The sequence below is a fragment of the Zingiber officinale genome, chromosome 1B, assembly GCF_018446385.1.
Source record: "Zingiber officinale cultivar Zhangliang chromosome 1B, Zo_v1.1, whole genome shotgun sequence".
NCBI classification, from domain to species: Eukaryota; Viridiplantae; Streptophyta; class Magnoliopsida; order Zingiberales; family Zingiberaceae; genus Zingiber; species Zingiber officinale.
The window spans coordinates 79458791-79475290 of NC_055986.1; the positions used below are offsets into that span (position 1 = coordinate 79458791).

The 16500-nt window shown below is 43.5% G+C and overlaps 1 protein-coding gene across 1 annotated transcript; it reads left to right on the forward strand.

Annotated features, from left to right (window-relative positions):
- The first annotated feature begins 15458 nt into the window (after positions 1-15458).
- Positions 15459-16248, forward strand: LOC121968248 (light-regulated protein, chloroplastic-like). Its single transcript, XM_042518707.1, has 3 exons — positions 15459-15660; positions 15753-15914; positions 15995-16248. The coding sequence occupies exons 1-3, from the start codon at positions 15503-15505 to the stop codon at positions 16068-16070; spliced, it is 396 nt and encodes a 131-aa protein (XP_042374641.1). The 5' UTR covers positions 15459-15502; the 3' UTR covers positions 16071-16248.
- Positions 16249-16500: the final 252 nt, after the last annotated feature.

A 16500-nucleotide genomic window follows, 5' to 3' on the forward strand; every position in this document is an offset into this window, starting at 1 on the left:
CGTAAGAGGACTTTGGAATCTCTGGCAACGGACTCACCAGAGATCCCTACTAGGTTTGTGCCTGTCGGTCAGGCACAGACTCAAGATACTACGGGTGCGTCGGACTCTCAGACCCCGATGGCTCCTTTAGAGGTACCTACCTCGGCTGCAACCGCTGTACCCACCCCTACAGTATTTACGGTACCACCAGGGGTACCACCGACATACCCGACACTTGCCCCAGCTTATGCGACAGCACCGGGGATGCCTCCCCTGGCCTATCCACCGATATCACTTGTAGTACCAGCTCCAGTGGTTCCGCCAGTTCCTGCAGCCGTCCCTACTCACCTCACTGATATAGTCGCAGCACGAGCCCGGATCCCAACATTGGCAGAGTCAATGAAGAGTCGATTCACACTCTTCCGAGGAGAGACTGATCCTAGTGTGACTCAGTCCTGGATAGAGACTATGGAGTGGGCCTTCTTCTACATGGCTTGCTCCGAGTGGGAGAAAGCAGAGTTGGCTGCTTTCCATTTACGGGATGACGCCGACACCTGGTGGGTTACGTGGCGTTCCATCATAGGCGAGCAGGACATCACCTGGGCCAGATTCAGAGAGGCTTTTTGAGAGCCGCTACTTCTCACGGGCATATCAGATGACTCGTCGGTAGAATTTTCTGAGTCTACGACAGAACAACCGCTCGGTGACAGAGTACAATGCTGAGTTTAACTGGTTAGCCCAATTTTGTCCAGAACTAGTTGCTGAGGACAGTTCCCGTATTCAGCAGTGTATTCAGGGATTGGATGGACATCTACAAGTAAAGCTTGTTGGTTTTGGGAACACATCTTACATAGAGACACTAGACCGAGCCCTTATGATTGAGTCAGCTCACCAGAGAGCGTATCCGGACAAGAAAAGGAAGCAGACGGGTCTGATATCAGGGCAGATCCAGCAGGCACAGGCGACCAGACAGTAGCAGAGTGGTCGCAGTCAGCCAGGTCAGGGTACTTTTGGGGCATTCGGTTAGCCTCAGAAGTCAGGGCGATCTACATCAGGACGTTTCCGGTCTTCTAAGTAGAACCGGAAATAATCCGCCAGCGACATTCACTGCACCAAATGTGGGTCCAGAGACCACATCACCTCAACCTGCTCTTTGGGATAGTCAGTTTTCTATTATTGCAAACTGTCTGGGCACCAGAGCCGAAATTGTTCGCTGAAGGCTCAGCATATCGCTTCCGGAGTGTCTGGTCATGGAGGACAGCTCAGTTAGACAAGAGCTTATCGAGGAGGGCGGAGAGCCCAATCTTCGCATAGCCAGCAGAGGACAGCTCCCCCCGCAGCAGCTGCATATGGCATGCGTGGACAGGAGCACTTCAGTGCCCTCATAGTACCACAGAGCTTTGTTCCGGGACCACAGTATCTGACTCAGGGGCAATATCAGTCATAGCCACTGGTCCAGTACCAGTCACAGCCCCAGCCGCTGGTCCAGTATCAGTCGCGACCTACCTATCCGTCTCTGGCTCAGTACCCTCACCGCCTGTAACGCCCCGGCCCGGGCGGGCCCCACCAAGATCGAACCGGGAACGCCACCAGAATTGCCCACAGGCGTACTCACGGTCGCAAGGTCGCTCTAATACCATCTGTAACGCCCCGGCCTGGGCGGGCCCACCAAGATTGAACCGGGAACGCCACCAGAATTGCCCATCGGGTTGACGACTAGCTCCACAGACCACCAGAGGTCCTTTCAGCGTGCTTTGTCCTCACTCGCACGCACCCTGGAAAACTTCTCAGGAGGTCATCCATCCTCAGATTTCTCCAAGCCAAGCACGCTTAACTTTGGAGTTCTTAAGTTTGAGCTTCCGAAAAGGAATGTGCACCTTGGTGATATGAATAGTACTACCTAACCTTTTAAGTCATACTTAACTAGAATCTCAGAACCGGGGTATTACACCGCCACAGTGGCAGGCTCAAACTCAGGCGCCGCAGCCTTTGGCAACACTACCACCTCCACCATCGCCAGAGACTAGACATATTCATGCGATTACCAGAGAGGATGCACAACGGACCGACGGATCTATTTTCTACGGTATGGTTTTACTTTATGCATTATCCACTGATATGCTGATAGTTACTGGTGTTGGAGCAATCCCAATGGTCCGCGGGACCATGTGTTTTGGTGTTTGGGCAAAGGGTTTAAGTTAGGTTCACCCTTGTATTTGATATGTGTATTTGAGTTGTGCAGGTTTGCAGGATACACATATGACTCAGGTTGATGGCTTCGGGTCCGGTGAAGGATGGAGCATCCGAGGGACCGTGGACAAGGCAGCGAGGACAAGGGCCGAGGGAAGCGACTTCGAGGCATACGCGAAGGATGGCATTGGGTACGAGCCGCGGGCTTGAATGCATCCGAGGGACGAGAGCCAAAGGAAGTAGGCTTGAAGGCAAAAGGTCAAAGCTGCAAAGGAAGAATCAAGTGAGTCATAAGGGTGAGGGTACGAGTGCACGAGAGATTGTACTCGGAGTAAAATCCTAGTTTTTAGGGTTTTATTGTAGAAGATCTGAAGCGCCATCGTAGCAGATCGTAGCGCCATCGTAGCAAGATCAGCGCCGATCGCATGTTTTGGCGATCGCGCGCCGATCGCGCCGACCGGCAATAATGTATCGTGTGGAATCGAGCCTGGGATGTAACGCCGAATTTAGAGGGCGCCGATCGCATGTTTTAGCAATCGACTGGTAGGCGGGTTTTCTAACCCGTGGCCTATAAAACCAAAGCTTGGGAGCTTGGTTTGAGTTGACGAAATAGAGGTGGTTAATCTCTATTAGTAGTCTACTTGTGCCCTAGCGTCAAAAGAGCTCTTGTGAGGGTTGTGGTGAGGTTTCTCCACCCACAAGGAGGTTTGAGCTAGCCGGAAGTTTTCCGGGGAGTAATCCACCGAAGGATCGGGATCGTCCACCTTACGGACACGCCGTGGAGTAGGAGCTTTATCTCCGAACCACGTAAATGATCGTGTAGCTTGGTTTGAATTCTTTCCTTTAGTATTTAGCTTTCTACTTGTTTTGTTTGCATTTCCGCTTGCGCACTAACGTTGTAGAAAGAAGCGAGTATTTGGGGGCGCCGCCTATCCAACCCCCCTTCAAGCCGGTCGTCCGATCCCCAACAAGTGGTATCAGAGCGAGGACGCTCTCCATTGGACTAACCGCCAAGGAAGCACAAGATGGCCGGGTTTATTGTCCCTCCAAAATTTGAAGGAGGAAGCCTTGGGGACATCACGTATTGGATGATGAGGATGGAGACCTTCTTCAATACGGATTGGGACATAATGATGGTGGTCAAAGAGCCATTCAAAGTCCCAAAGGACAAGAAAGGAAAGAAGCTCCGAACACGACATTGGACGGAAGAGCAAACCTCACGATCGGAGGCAAACTCAAAGGTAATATCAATCTTAATAGATATATTGCCGTCTAATGTGATAAATGGTGTAGGTGAGTATAAGAACGCCCACGAGTTGTGGAGCAAAATAAAGAAGGTTCAATGGGAAGAACTCATACCTACACAAGAAGAAGAAGAAAAAGAAAAATCCGAAGAAACGGATGTAGAAGCTCAAGTAGAGGAAGATCAACAAGAAGTTGAGAAATGTTCAACATCCGAGGAGGAGAAGAAAGATGAAGTGGTTCAAGAGGAGAAGAAGGACCATTTGGATGTGGAGACCAATTCAACATCAAAAGAGGAAGAGGAAGTGAATTCGGTCACATCCAAGGAGAAGGAGGATGAAGAAAGGCCATCCACAAGTGTGGATGAGGAAGATGAGGCATCATCAACATCCTCAAGAAGTGAAGAAAAATCCAAGACAAGTGAAGAGGATGAAGAAGAGGTCTTGGAAGTGGCCAACATAGCAAGCACCTCCACCGAAGTGAAGTCAAAGGACAACATAATATGCTTCGGGTGCAATGAGAAGGGACACTACAAGAATAGATGTCCTATGGGTAAGAAGAAGGTAAATCCTAAACCCAATCAAGTTATTTTAAATTCTAATGTGGATTGTAGGAATGAAGAAGTCCAAAAGAAGAAGATGCGCATCATATGCTTCACGTGTGGAGAGAAGGGTCACTACCACACCAAATGCCCCAAAAAGGGAGAGTTCAAGAAGTTGGAGCATCTAAAGAAATGGGAGAAGAAGAAGAAGAGCTCAAATCAAGGGGGAGCTTCAAGGGTAAGGGAGGTATACCCTAATTTGAAGTGTAACTCAAATTCAAATTCTTATGTTCCCATGCATGTTAGGAAAAATAATGTTAATCATTATATGCCCATGAAAAATTTTGGTTTTAAATATCATGATAGGAATAGGGTTAATGTAGATCAAAACCCTAGGAAATCTATGCATGAAAAATCTAGAAACAATAGACCTAGGGAGACCCAAGGCATTAATCCCAAGAAGGGGAGACACATGTCTAGGAAGGGTAGGTCTAGGAATGTCTAATTTGGACAAATTAACTCTAGGGTTAGAAACCTAGAGAAGGAGAATCAAGCTTTAAGGGGAAAGCTTGATAAGTTGGAACAGTTCCTTAAGAGATTCAATGTTGGATCTAAGGAATTAAGGATGATATTGGGTAGCCAAAGACCCAACAATGATAGATCGGGCTTGGGATACCGATCTAGTCCCTCCAAGGCCAATGAGAGTTCATATGCTAGGGTGGCAAATGATCATGGTAAGGGAGAGGTCTTCAAGGCTAAGGGAAAGTCTTATGCTAGGGTTGCATATGACTATAGCAAGGAGAAATCAATAAATGGCAAGGGAAAGTCATTTAATGGTAAGAAGAAATTAACCAAGGACAAGGTGTCCAAGGTTAAGAAAGTTACGTTTGTAGGCCAAGTGTCACCGGGGGTGGACCGATGTGGCCTAGCCATTGTGGATGAGTCACCTAGGGAGGTGACTAAGGTTAAGAGCTCTAGGGGGAGCTCAAAGAGTCAATTTGGGACCCATGGCCAATGGATCTCAGGTGGGTTCTACTTGGGGGTCTAGAGGAGCCATGGAGTGTGCCAAGTGGTTTAGAGACGGACTTGAGTCTCAAACCTAGGGAATTGGCACACATGGTTTATGTTTCATGCAAGAAATATGACAATTGGGGTCATATTGCATGATAATTGGTTTTGGAAGTATAGATGCCATATAAACCAATGCTAGGGATGCATTGTGGGTTGGTATGGGCAAATACATCAAGAGGAAGCCAAAACTAGGACTTTAGGTCAAGGTTCAATTGAACTTTTTAGCTAGTTTTGTGTTTTGTGTCAATCTTGGGATTGGTGATAGATATATTTTTATATATATTTTTCCCAAGTAGACATGGGTAAAACAGACCTCTCCACAAAATTTGGGGATTTTTGGAGGTCTGTGGAATTATTGGTGCATTTCTGAAATTGGGTCAGAAATGCTGAAAAAGGCTGAAAAACTGTGCCAGTCGACTGCAACTTTTAGCAGTCGACTGCACCAGTCGACTGCTAAAAGTTGCAGTCGACTGGCTGGAAACAGAAGCATTCTGTTCGCTCGACCAGTAGCGACCAGTCGAGTTCTTGCAATCGACTGATACCAGTCTGAAATTGTTTTCAGCATTGAATTTTGACCAAGTCAACTCATACAGGTGTATGAAATCCATGGGGGATTAATACATGAGTTTAGGGTCAATTGGAATGACAAGTTTTCAACAATTGGGATATTGTTGGAGGACTTTTTGGATGTTAGGCAAAGGGGGAGAAGTAAGGTTTAGTTGGGAAAACCTGAAAGTGCCTTTGTGTAGGGGGAGCCTTGGGATAGGTTCTTAAAAAGCCCGTTGTAAAAATCCTAGCTCAATGGAGAGCTTAGGTAAAGGGGGAGCCTTGGGATAGGTCCTTAAAAAGCCCTATGTGGAAAATCCTATCTCAATGGGAGCTTAGGTGTAGGGGGAGCCTTGGGATAGGTTCTTAAAAAGCCCTGTGCATTGTTACGGCGGTTGCCAAGTGTGTAGCCTTGGCAACGTAAGTCCATTTGGCGTTGTAAGTCCAAGTGTGTAGCCTTGGCATCGTAAGTCCATTCGGCGGTTGCCAAGTGTGTAGCCTTGGCAACGTAAGTCCATTCGGCAGTGTAAGTCCAAGTGTGTAGCCTTGGCAACGTAAGTCCATTCGGCGGTGTAAGTCCAAGTGTGTAGCCTTGGCAACGTAAGTCCATTTGTTTTAGCATGTTTATTTGCTATATGTTTTCCCTAACTTAAACGTATTGCCAAACACCAAAAAGGGGGAGATTGTTGGAGCAATCCCAATGGTCCGTGCGACCATGTGTTTTGGTGTTTGGGCAAAGGGTTTAAGTTAGGTTCACCCTTGTATTTGATATGTGTATTTGAGTTGTGCAGGTTTGCAGGATACACATATGACTCAGGTTGATGGCTTCGGGTCCGGTGAAGGATGGAGCATCCGAGGGACCGTGGACAAGGCAGCGAGGACAAGGGCCGAGGGAAGCGACTTCGAGGCATACGCGAAGGATGGCATTGGGGACGAGCCGCGGGCTTGAATGCATCCGAGGGACGAGAGCCAAAGGAAGTAGGCTTGAAGGTAAAAGGTCAAAGCTGCAAAGGAAGCATCAAGTGAGTCATAAGGGTGAGGGTACGAGTGCACGAGAGATTGTACTCGGAGTAAAATATTAGTTTTTAGGGTTTTACTGTAGCAGTATTGTAGCGCTACTGTAGCGCTACTGTAGCAGTACTGTAGCAGTCGACTGCATGTTTTAGCAGTCGACTGGTGCAGTCGAGCAGTCGACTGGAATCGAGCCGTTGGGATGTAACGGTCGAATTTCCACAGAGGGCAGTCGACTGCATGTTTTAGCAGTCGACTGGTAGGCGGGGTTTTCCAACCCGTGGCCTATAAAACCAAAGCTTGGGAGCTTGGTTTGAGTTGACGAAATAGAGGTGGTTAATCTCTATTAGTAGTCTACTTGTGCCCTAGCGTCAAAAGAGCTCTTGTGAGGGTTGTGGTGAGGTTTCTCCACCCACAAGGAGGTTTGAGCTAGCCGGAAGTTTTCCGGGGAGTAATCCACCGAAGGATCGGGATCGTCCACCTTACGGACACGCCGTGGAGTAGGAGCTTTATCTCCGAACCACGTAAATGATCGTGTAGCTTGGTTTGAATTCTTTCCTTTAGTATTTAGCTTTCTACTTGTTTTGTTTGCATTTTCGCTTGCGCACTAACGTTGTAGAAAGAAGCGAGTATTTGGGGGCGCCGTCTATCCAACCCCCCTTCAAGCCGGTCGTCCGATCCCCAACAACTGGTAGCTCACATTCTTTTATTTCCCGTGCCTTTATGAAGGACATAGGTAGACTACCTACTCTTAGACCGTAGCAACTGACTGTCTCCCTACCGTCCGGTGATTCATTGGACGTCACTCAGGAGGTCAGAGGTTGCCCGTTAGACTTTGGCAACATGATACTTACAGTAGATCTTTTAGTACTGGAAATGGTCGACTTTGATATTATTCTTGGCATGAATTATTTGTCAGCATATCATGCCACTGTTGATTGCCAGACGAGGGTGGTCACATTCCGACCATTATGAGTTTTTGGTAATGTCATTTGGGCTTACCAATGCTCTAGCGGTATTTATGGATTGTTGTGGTGGAGCATTGCTTCCACATATTATGGATTGTTTGTGGTGGAATGTTGCACCCACATGTTATGGATTGTTGTGGTGGAGCATTACTACCACATATTATGGATTGTTTGTGGTGGAGTGTTGCTCCCACATGTTTGGATTGTTGTGGTGGAGCGTTGCTCCCACATATTGTAGATTGCTTGTAGAGGAGCGTTGCTTCCATTTTATTGATGGTGGTAGAGCGTTGCTCCCACATATGTAGTATTTTTTGTGATGGAGCATTGCTCTCACATTCAATGATCTATTTGTTTGGTGATTTGTAGCTAGTGATCATATTTCAGACTTGTTGTCGAGAATCTTATAGTTGAGTATACCTGTTGTACGACCATTATGAGTTCTAGGTTTTACCATTTAGGCTTACAAAGCCCTAGATGTTTTCATGGACTCGATGATTTCGGTATTCCTAGGTTGTTTGGATCGGTTTCCATTGTCTTTATTGACAATGTTGTAATCTATTCTGATCCGAGGAGAATCACATACACCCCCTTCACATACTTCTAGAGATGTTTGGACGGAAACATCTATATTTGAAGTTCACATGGACAGAAGACTGTGAGACCAGCTTTCAGGAGCTGAAGCAGAGATTAGTGTCGGCACCAGTTTTGGTTTTGCCCGCTGGAGAGGACGGATTCGTGCTCTACACCGACACATCTCTACAGGGTTTGGGCGTTGTTTTGATGCCACACAGCAGGGTAGTCACCTATGCTTCTCGGCAGTTAAAAGAGCATGAGAAGAACTACCTTGTAGATGATCTGGAGCTAGCCGTCATCATCTTTGCTTTGAAGATTTGGCGGCATCATTTGCACGGCATTACCTTTGACATTCTTACGGATCATAAGAGTCTCAAATATATTTTCACCCAGAAAGAACTCAATCTCCGACAAAGGAGATGGATGGAGTTCCTGAAGAATTATGACTGTACCATTAGCTATCACCCAGGGAAGGCTAATGTGATTGCCGATGCACTCAACAGGAAGTTCAGATGGACTTTGGCTTGCCACTAAGCTTCAGTCACGGACTTGATTTAGGGCTTCTCCGAGTTGGGCCTTCAGGAGTAGGGATGGACAAAGCAGGGTATTCTGGTTACCATGGTTGCTCAGTTGTCGATCAGGACTAGGATCCGAGAGGCCCAGGCCAGTGATCAGCATTTTCAATTCATTGGCAGCCAGATAGCTTCCGGGCAGCAGACCGAGTTCACACGAGATGAGGAGGGTATTATATATTTCCGAGGCAGATAATTCATACCTCAGTCTCACCCGGTCTTACAGGAGCTACTTCAGGAGGCTTATCGCTCTCGATTTGCTATCCACCCAGACGGGACCCGCATGTATCAAGATTTGAGGTGTTCCTATCGGTTGAACGACATGAAGAAAGACATCGCGAAATTCGTAGTTAGATGTCTTTTCTGTCAGCAGGTGAAGGCAGAGCACCAGAGATCTGCCAGATTACTTTAACGGATTCCTATTCCTGAGTAGAAATGGGAACACATTACAATGGATTTTGTGGTGGGTTTTTCCTAGGACACGACAAGGTCATGACGCGATTTGGGTAATCATTGATCGATTAACCAAATCCACGCACTTCTTAGCGATCCGGAAGACTGGTTCCCTGGATCAATTGGCAGATCTGTATTGCCAAGAGATTATCAAATTACATGGTATTCCTTTGAGTATTATTTTGGATAGAGACCCACGGTTCACGTCCAGGTTCTGGCAGAGTCTGCAGCAGGCCTTGGGCACTCAGCTCCGTTTTAGTACATCTTTCCATCTGCAGACAGATGGACGGTTAGAGCGGATCATTCAGACTCTAGAGGACTTGCTGAGGTCTTGTGTATTGGATTTTGGAGGCAGTTGGGAGGACCATTTGCCATTGGTAAAGTTCACCTACAACAACAACTTTCATTCAGCTATCCAGATGGCACCATTTGAAGTGTTGTATGGTAGACCTTGTCGGACACCCACCTTCTCGGATGAGGTTGGGGAGGCCCAGTTGCTAGGGCCTCATAAAGCTCAGCATGAGACAGAGTTGGTCCGTACTATCAGACGGAGGATGTCAGAGGCGCAGGACCGCCAGAAGAGTTATGCTGATCAGAGATGGAGACCCCTGGAGTTCTCTACTGGCGACCATGTATTTCTGCGAGTTTCACCCATGAAAGGGGTGAAGAGATTTGACCTCAGAGGTAAGCTAGCTCCGAGGTACATTGGCCCTTTCCAGATCCTGGAGAGGATTGGAGCATTAGCTTATCGTCTGACACTACCACTGTTCCTGGCAGGCGTCCACGACGTATTCCACGTATCTATGCTGAGGAGATATATATCTGATCCGACACATGTGCTGACAGATATCTCAGTTCCTATACAGCCAGACGTTACCTACGAGGAGGTTTCGGTACAGATACTGGACCAGAAGGAGCGTCAGTTGCAGAACAAGATTATCCGGCTAGTTAAAGTTTGATGGCAATATCATTCAGACGATGAGGCTACCTGGGAGCTCGGGGATACGATTCGAGTTCGATACCCCCATCTTTTCACTTGAGGTATGTGAGTTATTTACTGTTCAGCATTTATACTATCTATCTGTTGCTAATACTTGCTAATAGTAGATAATGAAAATTTGAGGACCAAATTTTTATTAGTGGGGGAGAATGTAAAATACCGAAAAAGGGTGAATCACTATAAGGGAATTTTTCGGAGCCCGTATGACTTAAGTTATGGGGATAAATATTGGACCCCGGGAAAGCCTATTTAGGCTACTCCATTTAAGCGAGGAAAAGTTTTATTTTTCCCTTTTCTTTTCCTTCTCTTCATCGCCAAACCCGTGCCCTAATCCTCCCGATCGCCATTTTCTCTCCCTCACCCGACGCCGTCTCTTCCCCAACGGATGCGCCGAAGCCGCAACTGCGACCCCTCGTCCAAGGGTCTCTCCTCTTCGTGGCCGAACCCGATCACCTTCCTCTCCCTCTGCCCTAGTATGGGTTGTGCGCACACCCTAGCGTCTGTCGACGCCATTGACGCAAACCCCACTCTCGCTAAGCAGCGCCGGTTGCCGCTGTCCGTGAGCCCTAGCCCCGACCGACCCGCGACTCCCTCCCTTCCCTCCTCGCCGGCACTTGAGCAAGAGTCGGCCAATCTTTCACCTCGAGCCAGCAACCGAGGCCAGACCCTTCGACCGCCGGCGTGAACGGGACAGTTAGGGCTCTGAGGGTGAGAAATTGGATCTCCCTCTCTACTCACTGTCTCTCCCCTGTTCTTGAGACATGCCCTAGTTCCGAGCTGACAAGGTGAGTTGGTTGTACTTGCAATGCTTGGTTGAACTCTTGATTTTCCCCTTCTGATCTGGTCCAGCAGGTGTAGGGTTTTGGTAGATCTAGATTGTAGGGCTTTCTTGGTCACCGGCAGTTGCTCTTTCTTGGCAGCAATCATCTCTTGGAAGTGGATCAGTGATCACGGCTGTGAGGAAAAGATTTTAGCAAGATTGTGTGCTGTGGGTTGCTCTTTGACCCAGCAGCTCACCTTGGATTTGACAGGACCTCCTTCTGACAGTAAACGTTTTTGCTGAGCTTGAGGTATAGTATATGTATTGATTAGGGATTAGAGATTTATTTATTAGTTGACTTCTCTAGTTGGACATTCGTTGTATCTCCACCCTTGGTTCCAGTGGCAGCGCCACCAATCACCTTGCTTTCCAATAGCTTGATTGAGGTATGCGTAGGAGTAATTGATACATGTTCTAGATGAATCAGGTTAAGTGTGATTGATTAGTTGAATGTAGGTAATTGATCTTGGTTGTAGATCATATTGAATTTGGAGGATTTCATGATTAGTATGGTTGGAACATGTGGTAGATCATGTGTAGGCTTGATTTGAGGATTGTAATTAGTTGTGTTGTGATTAGGGTTTTTCCCTAACTTGGTATTAGGGATTTTATTTAGCTATTCTTTTGGATTTAGCTAAATAAAATATATATATATTATTTGATGCAGGACTCTGATTCGAGACGGGCGTCTTGACTTTGGATCTATTTTGGATTGGACCTTTCTATTGGAGGCGGGGTACCTTGGCCCATCTATTTTGATATGTCTTGTTGATATGTTTAGTATATTTTAGCAAGTAGCAATAATTATGTTTATATCTGCATCTGCATGTCACTATTTGTTTCCGAGCATGATTTGTTTGTTACTTGTTTAGCATTCATGCCCTGTTTATTATTTATGTTATGGAGGTAGTGACATGTCATGCTTTATGATATACTGGACTAGTTAGATACCATACCTGACATGTGTACCTAGATTATATTATTTGATCCACGTATATGGTACATGTTTGTATGGAGGTAGATAGGATCAGGATATTTCTATACTTAGTGTATGCACCATCTCGCATGATTGCATGCTGTGCGATAGTCGGCTCCATTATTGTTGAGCGCATTGTCAGTTACATGGGTCTGCATACACAACCACTCATGGGTTAGTGGTTTTTATTCAGGCAGGGTGTGTGCAGCAGGTTGCTCTGTTTGGCTCCGTTGGTCCGCTCATGGGTAGTGTGACGCAGCGTGGTAGTCAACAGGGATCCCTCCTCTGGACTGGCTTAGGGAGATGAGAGCATTGCGCTCCCCCACTTATGATTTAGGGTAGGAGGATAGGTGTACTCCGATAGCATCCTGTCCACTCGGTGGCTCAGGAGCAGTGATGACAGAGTGCACGGTTGTTACAGCCCCCCTACCCACTCGGTCTCACCATCGTGTGTGAGATGGCTGACTGGCGTCAGGGGTGACCAGGACATGTCGTTGGCATCATATGCATTATTTGCATTTATTGCTTGTGTTTGCTGCACTTTATATGCTATATTTTTTGTGGATGCATTATTTGACATGTATATAGGATTTATGATACTCTGGGTCTGACGGCCTTGTGTTTGCTGCACTTTATATGTTGCATTTTTGGTGGATGCATTATTTGACATGCATACAGGATTTATGATATTCTAGGTCTGACTGCTTTGATATCCCTATACTCAGGTTTCGGTTAGTACAGCTTCTCCTTACCTTACAGTTTTGCGTTTTCTATCCAGGAGACTGTACGCATATTTATTACTGTTGGTTATTATTTACTATGCATGTCAACTAGGTATCCGCTGAGTGTTGGACTCACACCTCGTTATTACTATTTTCAGGTTGAGGTGTTCAGGAGGTTCCAGTCGCTAGTCCCCCACAACTGCGCGTCGCGACGAGTTCGCACATTTTGGTTTTTCTTATTATGTTGGACTATGTTTCAGACTTGTGTCTTCTGGTATTTGGATCTTGTACATTTCCTTATTATCGATGGATTTTCATTTGGATGTATGCTGGTGATTTGTGTTTTATAGGTGTAGTTGAGTAGGAATTTTGCGATAATTTCCTTATCTTTGCTTTAGTTTAGTTGTTTCTATTAAACTGCGTGGATGCTTGCTTATTGTACTTTTATTTTTATTGTTATTGTTCCGGCTGTGTTGGCCGATGTATATGTGGCCCTGAGGGCATTGTAGAAAGTTTCAGATTGTCACCTGTACAGAGGAGATGCTGTCGAAATTTCTTCTAGCAGGGACTACCTGGGGTGTGACATCTATACATGTATATAAAGATCTCATTATAGCTCAAGTGTAAGTTTCTTTTAACTTGAGGTATTCAAGTCATCTTAGTCATGAAAGCTTATACTTTGACATATTAAGCAAGCATCTCCTCGAATGTGGCTCCAGGATGATTGGGTATAAGTTGATATGTCCGAAGGTATTTGAATAGCCCATAGAAGATTCACCACTCCTTTTATAAGGAGATGTATATCCTATGACCTCTTGTCAGGATTATTAATTGTAAATCTTTGGCCAAAATATTACACTCAAGAGGGTGATCTTTTTAGACACGTGTTTGAGTAATTTGAATTCACAAGCCAATAAACTACTACTTAAGGTAGGTGTGACATAGTTAGCCTAGTAGGAACAGACACATAGATCATGTCCTAAACCAAGTGGGTATAAAATGAGTGAGATAAGTAGATGCACGAATACTTATAGTTGTTGAAGGGTTCAAAAGTGATTTTAGAATCAACTATGATTTTTTGGTTAATTGGGGATCAGGTTGTACTATTAGGTGTCACTCATGATCGATCCATAATTAATGGTTAATTATGGACATCCAATATAAACCAGAAACCTATTGGGTTACAAGTACTACGTAACTACGAGTATATCCGAAAGACTTAAAATAAGTTTGAGAATTAGATTCTCAGATTGAGAGAGATTAAGTCTGGTAGAACAAGATGGGGAGTAAATATGGAAGATATTTATTGGATCAGAGCAATGGTGGGACATGCCTATTGTAGGTGAGATGGAGTCAATATGGTTTAATAATAAACTAAAAGGGTTTGATTTAATTATGAGCCAAGATGATTTAATGATAAATCAAGAAAGTCTGGTTAGTTATGAACTAAGATAGTTTAATGATAAATCAAAAGGGTTTAGTTTAGTCATGAACTAAGATGGTTTAATTTTGAATCAAACTTATTTATAATGGATCGGGTTACTATTGGATTTAGGAGATGACTTGCTCCCTAAGTAATTAATGTAGAGATTGATGATTGATATTGATATTGACTATATTTATATTATAATTATATATAGGGGTTTTTTAATATTAAAGTATATCTAATAAAATTCATAATGAAATTAGTAATGAAATTTAATTTTGATACTAAATTAAAAATGACATTTTAAATCTATAGCTAATTTAATGATAGAAATTTAATTTGTTAAATTTGTATAGAATTGTAATTATGTTGCTAAATTTAAAGATCAAGTTAAATTTCATCTTAAATTTCATCTTAAATTTTAGTGATGGAATTTTAATTTTGTAGTTAAATTTAATGACGAAATTTAATTCGATCGTGATGAAATTTTAAATCCGCCACTAAATACATTATTCATGTGACCTATTTTTTCTAATAAAATTAAATAAATGTATTTAAAAAAATAAATTGACTCTTTTAAACATTAATTTAAAAACTCTATATTTTATATTTAATAATAATAATAATTTGTTGAAGATTTTAACATCTCGGCTAGTTCTGAAAATGATACCTCCTAATTTTTCTTTGTAGCTAGAATTAATTATTCGATTAAAATTTAATCAAATTAAATTGAACTGGATTAATTAAAATCAAATAAATTATTATTTTTTAATTAATTAAACCAGTCAAATTTTTTTTAATAAAAATAGAACAAATCGAACCAATAAATATTGATTAATTTGATTATACTGAATTAATCGAATTAATTAATTTTAAATATCATGAAAATTTTGTTGATTAGTTAAAAATTTATAACTTCACTTATTTAAAAATTTACTGATTAATTCTTTTATTTTAATTTATTCGATTTATTCAATTTCATTAAATAAGAAATTTTAAAATTTAAATTAAACTGAAATAATTGATATAAATATTTTTTTAAAATTTTTTTTTTAAAATAATCAAACTAAAATTTTAAATTTATTCAATTTAATCGATTTATTCAATTTAATGGGAGTTTTACTAATCCCTATTTGTAGTTCTTTGCGTGGGTAATATTCAGCCAAGTCCTCGTCTCATAATAAAAATATCTACAGAAAGATCCAAATACTTCAACGAGAATCCGAAAGAAAAATATCTCCAGCACGAGACAGGAAAGTTTTATAACAAAGTATGTAAAATAGAAAAATAATAAAACAATATCACCAATGAAATATCCAACAATCTTATCCACATCCATTGATCATCCTCGCCTACAAATAGGCACCAAGTTCGCTCATCAATCAAGAAGGCAAAACTACAAACCTCCCAAAATGCAGGCAGCAGCAGCAGCAGTGTGTTTCACCCCCTCAATTCTGACCATCAGGAGCACCAAATCACTGGTGCCAAGCTCAGCCAAGCCACACAGAGCCTTCATTATCAGGTCCACGGCCGCGGAAAAATCCACGTTCGACTATAGCTCCACCGTTTCGTAAGCTTCTATCAAACCACTTCAGCTACACACACATAGATAGATCTTTCACACCTCTGATATTAATATCATGGTAGTTCAAATTAATGCAGAGTGTTCCCTATGGAGGCCTGTGACATACTCGGGGGCGAGGCATGCGACACGAAGATGTTCCCTGAGGCGAAACTTGCAGCATCAGACAAGAACACCGCTGGCTCTTCTGTTGCATCGGAGGAGATCGAGCGAGACTATCTCGAGTACAACGACTCGAAAACGTAAGATCTTCTTAGCCTCTTAATTATGCATCTCATTCTTCAGTTAAAAGTCTTCTGAATGTGTGTGTTTGTGTTGTAAGTGTGTTTCCTGGGGAGGCATGTGATGACCTTGGAGGAGAGTTCTGTGAAGCTGAGTACCAAAGTGGTGTTTACTAAGAGAGAAATGAATTTAGCAGACGAGTATTCAGAAACACATGCAGCATGTGGACGTAGCTGTGTGATATATGTATATGTGTTCAATAAAGGAGAGGATAGACTTTAACATATAGTTTCCATGTTGGTGTTGTAAATGCATTGGATGATAGATATATTGCTATAAGTGCAATTTTAAGCTTGATACTGTTGAATTGTTAATCTAAAATTTGATCCAAGTTAAAATTCACTTAACCTTTTGTCAAAACCAAATTTCAACTCGAATTATTTGTATATTCAAGCTGTATTATAAAAGCTGAGAATTACATGCTCATATGGACATGAATTTTGCAACAAATGATAAGTTCACTATTTCAAAGGCTAATAGCCGTCTATAATTTACCTCCTCCATGTTGACCCTGGAACGGGTTGGCAGGGGTGCTGGGGACGAGCA